At 36.4% G+C, this 11,542-nt stretch overlaps 1 protein-coding gene across 2 annotated transcripts; it reads right to left on the bottom strand.

Annotated features, from left to right (window-relative positions):
* Positions 1 to 3,391: 3,391 nt before the first annotated feature.
* On the bottom strand, positions 3,392 to 7,518 carry si:ch211-76l23.4. 2 transcript variants are annotated; one of them, XM_041229117.1, is made up of 4 exons: positions 7,417 to 7,518; positions 6,245 to 6,373; positions 5,128 to 5,257; positions 3,392 to 4,867 (listed from the first exon to the last, which is right to left on the bottom strand). In XM_041229117.1, the coding sequence occupies exons 2-4, from the start codon at positions 6,342 to 6,344 to the stop codon at positions 4,666 to 4,668; spliced, it is 432 nt and encodes a 143-aa protein (XP_041085051.1). In that variant the 5' UTR covers positions 6,345 to 6,373; positions 7,417 to 7,518; the 3' UTR covers positions 3,392 to 4,665. The 2 variants fall into 2 exon arrangements, with proteins under 2 accessions (XP_041085051.1, XP_041085052.1); XM_041229118.1 differs by lacking the exon at positions 7,417 to 7,518 and adding an exon at positions 5,387 to 5,434 and having other exon boundaries at positions 6,245 to 6,299.
* Positions 7,519 to 11,542: the final 4,024 nt, after the last annotated feature.

Genomic DNA, 11,542 nt, shown 5'->3' with positions numbered 1-11,542 from the left:
ATGCCCAGACACAGCCAGAATCAATCCTCTCCAAGATTGATTCCTTAATAGTAAACATCTGTGTGCGTCTTTGTTTGCCATGCACACAGAGCAGCTAACAAGCTTCACTGTAATAATAACAGATCCTTAATTCAGGTTTTAAGGATCACATCCCAGCAAATAATCAATTCTTTATTAAAACCAATTAGCCCTTGGTGAATTAGCACTGTGGGTAGTGGAACAAGTCAGTTCAACAGCATTAGCCACTTTTGTCAACTTAAGGATTGGTTTAATCTACCTACACCCTGGAGGGATAAAGCATAGATAGATTTTTCAGAGCATTTTACAGCACTGGGGAATCACCCTGGATTCCAACACCCTTGATTAGCTCCTAAAAATAACCAGATGTGATCTCAGTGGGGTACAGGTGGATCAAATCAACACCTTTATAGCTTCAAAGTTTGAATGACCTGTGATTTACTTGTGCTACCACGATTAACTTGTCACAGACTGTTGACCAGTTTGCTTTTACAACAGAAAAAATAGCAGTTAATGATTCGAATGACCAAACTAAATTGCTTTTTCGATAGGCCACAGCCACTTGGAGATTAAACTGGCCAATGACCAAATATTGGAGTGCCTGCCTGTTGGCCATCCGACTTCTCAGCTGGATATTTCCTTATTCAATCTGAATGACCAAACTGGAGTCAGTTTCCAGTCTGGAGTGCTGTGGGATAAATAAATAAACAACCCACATCTAGTATATTTATGGGACAGCTGTAACCAGAAAAGTAATTGGTGATTACCGGGGGTGGGGGGGCAACATTAAAACTAACCCCATAATGGTTACATGCTGCTCTACTCTTATCAGGTAAAGTGCGTCAACTACCAAACTCTTTATTTCTCCTGACAGCCAGTAAACAGAAAGTGGGCAGCTGAATTCATCAGATACAAGACAAGAGGTCTTTCAGAAATTTCAGTGACACAATTTCATTCCCAAACTATATTATTTATCTTGAAATCTTCTGGGGTTTTTTTCAGTTCTAGAAGGGGTTACATGCACCTTTATTAAACATTAAAAGAATAGACATATATATATATTTTGGGGGATTAATTATAATTGTTTTTTTTTAGTTTAGCTACCTATAATATGATTCTAATAAAAGTTACAGCCCAGGATAAGATAGTGAGAGTTTGTCAAGTTTGGTAAAGTAATCACGTTGTTTTGAAGTTGTGGGGTGATTCATGAAAAGACACTGCACCGTAGCTTTACCCCCAGGTACAAGGGACAGTAATCAACATACAGCATGCTTGTAAAATTCTTCAAGTGAGGTCAGGCATTGATTTCTAAAATGAGAATGACATCACTAACATCCAGTCTAACACAGAATAATAGAGCACAGAACCAGGGATATTAACTGTTAGATAAAGAAACACAGGTTTTCATTTTAAAAGGGGGTTAACTTTGCAATACCATGGTAGTGTAATCAACAGAATAAACTTCCATGCAGCCAGTTTAGTTTAATATGTGTCTTTTAGATGTTTTTAATTGAAGTAATCCAACTTTTTTTTTTGTTTGTTTTGTTTTGCATGTTTTCTTTGAACAGTTGAAAATGTTCTTGTCCAGCCAGGTTGTAGGTCTGATTTATAAGCACTGCCTAATAAAACACATTTTTGAAAATTATGAGAAAACAGAATCCAATTACAGGGAAACAACCTCCCATCATTAACCTTACCCTGTTCATCTCTCCTGCTTAAACTACAGCAGTATGTTCAATTTCACATTACAAAACAGCTCCTCGTTGTCTGTTAGTTTATAGTCTTTCAATGTTCTCTGTATTTTATATTTTTCGGAAAGAAGGACCAGTTAAAGTCATTGTCTATGTGTCACTATACCAAATAGGTATGCTTGCAGCAGTAGAAGGTAATCAAGAAATAGCAGAAATCAGAAATTTACTGAAATGTTGTTTTTGTTTAATAATAATAATAATAATAATAATAATAATTATTATTATTATTATTATTTATTATTATTATTATTATTATTATTATTATTTTAACTCATATGGGGCACTCAAACACAATAAAGTGTGAGAATGTGTGAACTGCACTTCCCTCTAGTGTGATAACCAGGGAACAGCAGGGTTAACGAACTTTGTAGTGTTAGATGTTAATTGCAGGAAATGTGCAAAGACAATTTGTCTAATGACGTTTGATATCTGCAATTATTCATGCTTTGTGGTATTCTGCTGATTAAGTGTAATTGAAATCCTAAAAGCCAGCTTTTCCTAATGTTAGCTATACTGTTGTGTTAAAAAAAAAAAAAATCATATCAAAAAGCTTAAACACCCCTACACATATCACGAACTGTATTATAAATAAATAAATAAATAAAATATTACCCAACGTATTAACACAGAAGGGTAAGTTCTAACCCTGTGCACTGTTTTCAAATACTTTCTAATGAAATGTGAACACATTTAGAATGTGCTCCTGTTTTACTATGAGGTCTGTGGATACAATCCCAACAGGGATTTTGCTGTCTGAGAGTTTACCTGCAAAGGTAATTTTCTATTTCCCCGCTTGGGAATAGTATAGTTAGTTTGAAGAGCACAGACGTGACTGGAGCGATGGTGAAAGGTCTGCTGTCATGCAGTATTGGCTGTTTTGGCTTTTGGGTTGCACAGGAAAACAATGGACATAAATTCCTCCGGATTCGAATGGTCTATGGAATTAATAGCTTGAAAATGGCTCCCTCATATCCACCATACTGTAAATTCCAACTGAAAAGCAAATGAATAATAGCTTGGTCTGTCAATGACTTTCATTCATACTTCTGTGGCTTCTTGAATGAGACAGTAGTTTTCAAATCCAGCTTCCAAAAAAAAAAAAAGAACTACGTTCTATTAACTTATGCTGTTCAGTACACAGAAAACCCTGTCCCTAAAGATTGTCTTGTATTGGAATATTAAGCAGGTGGTGGTTCTGGCACTGAAACATTCATTAATAAGACCTCTGTCAAATGTGTTATAATGCTAATTAAACAACTATATACATTTCACAATGAATGCGTCTCACCTCTGCTTCTTCAGGCTGTTTTGTGCAGTGCAGTGGGGACGCTGCCATCTAGTGCAGCTTCCAGAGATGCACTAAAATAATCTTGTTTTTTGTTGTGCCCTGTTAAATGTGGGCAACTTCACGTTTCCCAACAAGCATTTAAATCACTGCTAAAAAAGTGTCAGATGTGTTTGCATGGGAATTCGCTTCTGTCCTGTTACCTAATATGACCCGCAGGGGTCAGCGGTAGCCTTCACAGACGTGAATCAACAGCGTAGTAATTTCTAGGCAGCAACCTCTGTTTAACACTATTCAGGGCATGTTATGCATTCTACAGAAAGGTACAAACAGGATGTCGCTTTTCACCATATTTTTATTAGTCATGCAGAGAAAAAAAAACAAAAAAAAAACAAAACAGGAAAACCATAGCTCTTTTGCAGGATCACACGCAATACACAAATAGATAAAATGTGAACAGCTTTGGGTCTCTTCAAAAACATGAAATGTTGTTTTTCTGTGCTAGCAGCGGTTGTATGCAATCTGTTGCTGAGGATAACTAACCGCGACTGTTAGTTTTGAGTGGCAGAATCCCTATTCACAAGCACCCTTCTGCGATAAATGAAGCCTGCTGAAAATTAGATACATTAGCAGTACAGAATTATATAATTTCAATTGGAAAGGTTTAACGCCAGTGTATTCAATCAATCTAGTTTGTTTTTGTTCAGTACAAAGAAAAATCATGCTGCTGTGTCCTGCAGGTGCTGTATTTGCCAGTGTGTTGTTCATCCAATCTACTATAGCAAACTTGGAGTACAATGCTAGTATGGTATATTTTATTGCTGGAATGTTAAGCTATAATGCATGTAATGCATTACATATGTTTAAGGGTCTTCCTGTAAAGGCAGTTTTTTGTTGTCTACACTCTTAATTGCATCTAATTGCTGTGTTTCTTGTATATACCTTTATTTTCAGCCAAGCTAATTATTCTCTTTTTGGTTCCACTGTATTTACAACAAAAACAAATGTGTGCTACTATATAATGGCACCTAATACATATTAGCATATTCAATAAAAGACACACATAAACCAAGCCAAGGGAATTAATGGGCCTACTATAAGAATATTGTTGTTTGAATAACAAACTGGGTTTTATTCTTAAAAACAGATTTTGAAAATAACGCTCTTTAAGCACTGCACAAGTGCAAGCTTTATGAATCCTTGGCGCTGTATTCACAGCTAAATAGCGTACAATTAAATAAAAAAAAGTTGTTTGTACAGTCGTTTGCTGTACACTAGTAAAGCCTCCTATAAAAGTTTACCACAGTATTCTTGCACAATATTTTTGTATTTTCCAATGGCTGTACTATATATTTACCATAGCTTTTCCATTCCTGTTTATTCTTTACAATGTTTACCTATGCTTTATTATTACACATTGGTATGCTTTTACTACAGTAAACTTTTACTTGGGGCTCAACAAGCTTCCATATTTCTTATGTATCTTTTACTGAATATCTATTATAAGTGACTGATTCAAGGCAAAGATGAAAGTTTGCAAGCTGATAGAAGCATTGCTATGTCCTGATAGGCCTGTAGAAGGATTGTAGTGGAGGGGGTCTCCGGGGGTCCTTAGGGATTCCTCTTCTTGGGGTTGACCTTCTTCTTGGGCAGGGCTTCGGCCCGTGCCCCTCCGTTGGCAGCGTGCCCAGCCTTGACCTCGTCGATGAAGGTCTCGATGCCCACAAACTTCTCGCTGAGCTCCCCAAGCCGTTCCTTCAGCGCATTGAACTCCTTGAAGAGGTCATCCAGGGCCTCCGACAGGGCCGGGATCCTGAGGAAATGAGAGAGAAACAGAGAGAGAGAGAGAGAGAGGTGAATGTTAAGGGACAACAGCAGACTTGTGCAGACTCCTCTTACCTTGTGTTGAACAAGAGATCATTTGAGGTTCACAGTCCTTTCTGCACATCATTATCTGCATCTTACCTGCCATACATATTGAGAAGTATTTAAAGCACAGGAACAAGGGGACCATGGAGTAGGTCTGCTTCTGTATTGGTCCCAGCTGGACTGTGGCCTGCCTCATTGCCTCACCTGGAATAGTCTGGGAGGAGGGCCTGGTGGTCATTCTGAACAAGGTTCTTCATCTGATTCAGGATGTCGAATCTCCAGTTGTCTAGGACCTCAGTTAGATTGGCCACCCCTCGCATGTTGACCTTATCAGCTAAAGTGACACATGAGTGACAATGTATGACCAACAAACTGCAGTTTATGATATTTAATACTTCCAATGGAATGACTTGTGACTATTACAACTTTACATTTTCTAAACCATGAGAAAGGAATAGCTCACCTCAGTACAGTACAATATGATATTTCGCTCAGTGAGTAATAATTGAAACTGAAAATAAAAAAAAATCGTGTTCAGTATATCATACTTCAACTAACCAAACACGTCAGACAATTTTAGCCTTTAAATTGATTTTACTGTGGAATACAGAGGTACATATTTCTACTATAGTTTACAGATTATAATTTATGGTTTTACAATTATAATCCTACAGGAATTGAATGCAATAACACGTATGCATGGTGTATTATGACAAAATGAATTAAGTATAATTAAAAAGGCCCAAAGAAATATTGAGTTCTGTACCTTATTGCTTGGTTCAGACTGAAAGCCTTTATTATTATTTTTTTCCAAAATTGCAACTGGGCACAATTACAACATGCAACAGAGAAGACAATTAAGTTAAATGATCATTTTACTCCATTTCATGAAACTATAGACTGCTTACTGTAAGGGAGTGCTGAGGGTTTAAAATCTTTACTCTTTACTGTTTTGTTAAGACATTTTGTTCCCTGTTTTATTGAATTGATAATCTTTTGGTAAATTAAGTACACCCCAGATAAACTTGTGAGGTGTAAATTATTATGAGTAAACAAACTACTATGGTAAACATGTTTGCAAGATTTCAGAATAAGATCCAGAGGCTGTATGGGGATTACTTGGGCTCTAGTAGTCACCACTGCACCGATACAATATCCCTGAACCAAATACACTTCAGCAGCAATAGAGAGCCACAACAATAAATGGTTCTGTACTAAAGGTAATTTAGCAGTACAAGTTGTTAAATATATTCTCCAGTCCAATCAGCACCTTTCATGAATCACAAGCGCCAGAGCACAAGATGCGTTCAACTAGGTTTACCTCCATCTCTGTAGTCCCATTCATCTTTAGCAGGACGTCTCCTTTGGCACTGCACAACCCCAAGAGTCAGGACCAAAAGCACAACCAACCGAAAATACATGTTAGGATCCTGGAAACGCCCTGGTTACCCTGGAACAGATACTTTTACTGAGTCTTCCAAAGAGTTGGGTGACGTTATTTAGTTTGTAACCATTAGCGATGCAAGGTCGGGAACATGACTTTTAATATTTTATTTTATGTTCTTTGTCACCCTTTTCAGTATGAGTACACTGTTTTAAATCCTTGAGATGTTGATAGTGGTATCCCTTGAACAGAGTGTGTAATACGTACCATAGTTTCTTTACTGTTATTCACCACGTTGTATCTTGTTTTATCATATTTATCAATGCTTTTACTTAAAGCTATTTGCTATATTTATACCATGGTGTATGACAGCAACTATATTTTAAAATAAGCTAAATGAACATATAAAGCTGGTAATGAGTTTGAGATGCCGGACCTGTGTATACCCAGAAGATTAGTTCTGTTTTGCTTTGTTTACGGCGTTCTCCCATTAACAAGCCATTGACAAGCACTGAGGAACTCAATAAACAGTCCATGATGTGTGGATCCCCGTGCTGTTTCCTTTAATCTTAATCATCTTGCATGGTCTATAAATCCTTATAAAACTCTGGAACTAGGATCAGATAGTTCCACAAATGTTAATGCCAGCAGGAGAGTGAATAGCAAAAGAATGCAATCTTGTGAGGAAGACACATTCTCAAAGGCGTCTATCAATCAATTGAAGGTTAATACTGTAACTTTTGAGCTCAAACTTTTTTGGGACCACAAATTACTTCCAGATTTTTTTCAACATAACAAACGACTACTTTAAAAGAACTAAAATGACAATACAGAAGCCTAAATTATACCACAACCTATATTTACTGAATAAAAATTAATTCCATTTTTCCTGTTTCCTAAAGAATTGTTTTACATGGTAAACAGAAAACACAATTAGCCCAATCATCAAAACTTTGTTTTAGTTTAATGTATTTTTTATCATAATAATACAAAAAAAAAAATCCTACTTGTATAACTTTAATTGTTCAAGTATTAAAGACAATTTTTTTTTTCAATTATTAACAATCAACTTTAAATGGACAAATCTTAAATAAACAGCTGTTGCATACCTTGTTGATCAGAGAATCTCTGGATACCACTTAGCTGCAGCTTTCAAATTCACTCTGAAGTTGTTGTACAGCCTCCACAGCAATAGCCTGCCTGGAATGTGTGTGTGTTTCTACTTGTGATAGAGACACACACCCACACCCATATACCCACACCCATACACACACACACACACACACACGAAAAAAAAAAGAATCTCAACTGGGCCAGTCAGTGTGGTTTTAATTACAGCAGCAACTCAAAACTCAAGGTACTGTGCAACACTAAAGAAATGCAGTTTCAAAGTTCAACTAAACTTCAATTGATTCTCTTCTTATAATGTATTATCTATTGATTTGTATTATCTTTGTACCAGTTAGCATTGTATTTTTCTAGGCAAACAATCATGCACAGAAGGCTTGTTGATTGGCCAATGGGAGATGCAATAGAGTTCCCAAGAACCCCACCTCCCCTCAGCCTTTGAAATGGTCAATCACAAGATAAAGATACAAGCTTAAAACACTTCTTCAGAGGGGCTTGGTGGCACCTTTCACCTTGGGAGGAATGGGTTTCCATTGGACTGTTCAGATCACATGGGAAATTAGTTCAGTGGTCTAAGCAAAGCCCTCAATGGACCCAAGTACATACCACAAAATCAACAGTTGATCAGTACCATGCCTGACTGGAGCCAGTTACTGAATGTTAACTCTATCTGCTCCACTACCATAGCGCTGACAAAAGAGAGCTGTGCTTCTAGGCACAACTTTAATAGCAGCTTTGGAGTTCAAGATTTGAATAGTCCTCCTATTGTGTGTCTCCTAGAGTCACCTATATTCATAATGACCAAACTTCTCACAAAAAGGCTCCTTTTGGGATTTCTACTGACAAAACATCTGATCAGAAAACAGAGAACTTCCTGGTGCCACCTGTGACTGCTCCTCTGCTCCTTACAATTTTTTATTTACTTCATTAGGATTTGTTGCGTGACATTGTTGTGGATTAATATACCTCTGTGTATGGAAAGGAGAGTGACAGGATGACCCCCTCTTGTTGGAGCTGACATGTGGGGAAGGCCCACTCAGGGAGGCCCTTGGCCCTATTTGCAAAGTTAGTAATACAGAACAAAATGTGTTGAAGATAACAATGTGAAACTAAACTGTACTAGAAAAACTATTTGTTTTTATAATATCAGGGCCAATTAACATAATAAAATTGCTAAAATGACATTCCTATCAGTGATATAACATATATAAGGGTGATGTGTGCAACAACACACTGGGACGTGGCTAAAACTGATTCCTATGATCCTCCCACACACATTTAAATACTGCCCTGGAGCAGCCAACCACAATCTTCCTTATTCCCACTGACAGTAACAGGGTGTACCGCAGATTTTGTCCCAGCACTAAAATAAACTGTTTAAGACATAACAAAGCTCTATTGTTTAAATGCTGATGCATCCAGTGAGTTTAGTTCAAATGTTTAGGGAATTACTAAATGCGACACACTTATACTTCACCTCATATTCAAATGAATTTGAGTGACCTTCTTTGTCTACTTAAACAACCTATTCAAGAGTTTTTTTTTTTTTTTAATGTAAACACTCAAAGATATACAATAGTGCTGAAATTAGACAAACACCCTATTACTAAATTAGGAAGTACTAAGCTCTATGACACTTAGCATGTTCATTTTAAAATCATGATCCGATATTTCACTATGATAAAGAAAGTCTCTCAAGAAATCTGGTGGGGATCACTTTACTCTCCAGATGGAATGACCAGGGAAGTGGAACAACACCTGAAAGCAATGCTTGGAAATATCAATAAAAATTATAATAGCAGGTGTTTTTTTCCAAACTACACATTTGAGACTATATAATGAATTGAAGTGCATTTGTTAAATAGTTTTCTTAATACAAGCACTTTAATGCTATCTCAAAGTGGCATCTCTGTCTCTAATCACACTTAATTAAGGGCTTAAAACATAGTTCATTGTTAATGAAGTTGTTTGGGTGTCAATATGCAGGCCCACACTGCTCCCACGTGCCCAATAGCAATGCTGTGATTACTGGATAAGTTATATTCAAACAATCCCAGTATTTTTCCTACTGCCTGCTGTTTTTGTTTTTAATTTTTTTTATATGATTGAGCTGTAAACACCTAAATTATATCCATTTGCCTTGTTTTGAGTTTGTAATGGATTCACATTTTCGTTCTGAGTTTCTATTCAGAAAAAAAACTAAGCTGCTCCCCAGTGCCACGTCGACAGCGTTCTAATAGCTGACACATGTGAATGCAGAACCAAATCCAGCTTTAAACGTAGTCGACTCTCCAGCCAAACCCTTTTTATGGCTGATAGCACAGTTTGTTCCTTCTGTCTTTCCTGTTTCCTGGAGGGTTCAGGAACATTCACAGGTATATAGATATTTTTCAAACTTTCCTATAAGGGAGGTCGAGGGCCTCTTTACAGACACTTTTGCGTGCACAGTATCTTCAAGTAAATACATGCAGCTTCCAATAAAGTAGACACACTGTACAGTCCCACCCAAATGTTATACAAATGTTAAGAACGTGTTGAGGTAGGCCTACTTGTTCTGTCAATTAATGAACTGAGTGTACTGTACAGCAGTTAACATATATAAATCAAAATTAAAACCAGACGATACACAGCCAGGAACTATAGAATAAAATCGGTAAAACCAGTTGATTTGTGGATTTGAATGTCAACAAGAAATTATTCAGAACTGCGCTGCCAGACCTATGGGAGCTCCTTAAATCCCATAAAAGAACAAATAATTACATACCGGTATTTAGGCTTTCCAATCTGCAGGCTAGGCAGTGGCCCAGTTTATACATAAATGACTTACAAGCTGTTGACTAAAATTATTTTCAGACTAATTTCTCTAGAGATAGCCCTAATGTTCAGTCTAGCTCAGTCTAGGGCAGCAATAAACATTACAATGGCAGCTCCTCCTGCAATTTGAGCCTCATCCGGATAAGTCCACTTAGTATTTATACATTGTTAAATAAGGATTAGGACTTAGAAATAAGGATAATGATATCACTCCTTTAAAGGGTATCCTCTCAAGTGCAGTAAACAGTAATTCAGTATTTGAATTATTTTTCTGGCACGTTTTCCCTGAGTTTCTCTTATTCAGTGTCGCATAAGCCATTTTCTTCTCACATCTGCTTCATGAAAGCAATCAACTGTTCTGCAATACACGCACACAACAGGCCAAATTCAACAAGTGTCTGCTCTAGCAACATTTGTAACATTTGTTCAAAGCTCAGAGGCATCATCATGACTGAGTGCTCAGCTGAACCAGTCAATCTAGACAAACCATATACAGTACCTGCTAGGAGATGAAAATCATATATAAACATGCTGTGCAGTTGCATTATTAATCAGTTTAACTGTAAGCCTCACTCAGTATTTAAACATCAAGTTGAGGAAGTGACTCTTGAAGACTGTTTAACAGTAATTTATACAGTCTTCACTTTTGAGACATGAAAAAAGTAATTTGTGTAGTTTTACATATTATTATTATTATTATTATTATTATTTTTATTATTATTATTATTATTATTATTTAACCGCACCTGTCAATGCTGCGCTTTGCCAGATTTGTCATATGCAGCTTTCTTACAGTGGTAAATGTATTGGATTGCATTTGCATAACAACGGTAAATATATTAGTTTGCACTATAGTGTGTGCTACAAATGGCAGGCGATTCCAACAGTTTTCCGCCATTCTAATTCTTTCTCATTTTGGAATCTAACAATACCGCTTGTGTTAAATTCTGATCTTACATCAATGCATTTTTCTGCTTTTTCTTGTTCCAAATTCCTCATAACCATCAAAAGTCGTACACTATTCTTTTGCTAATATTATATATATCTATATATATATATATATTATATATATATATTATATATATATATATATATAACATACACACACCACACAACACACATATAATATATATATATATATATATATATATATATATATATATATATATATATATATATATATATAGTTAGATAGATAGATATATTTTGGCTCAAAAGCCAGCTGCCCAACGTTTCGATATATTGTACATTTCTATTTGCTGTTCTTGAACTTCCTCTTCCGGTTCGGTTGCT

This window comes from Polyodon spathula, chromosome 26, assembly GCF_017654505.1.
Source record: "Polyodon spathula isolate WHYD16114869_AA chromosome 26, ASM1765450v1, whole genome shotgun sequence".
Lineage (NCBI taxonomy): Eukaryota > Metazoa > Chordata > Actinopteri > Acipenseriformes > Polyodontidae > Polyodon > Polyodon spathula.
The sequence above is the reverse complement of the archived record's forward strand: the minus strand, read 5'-3'. Positions and strand labels throughout refer to the sequence as shown.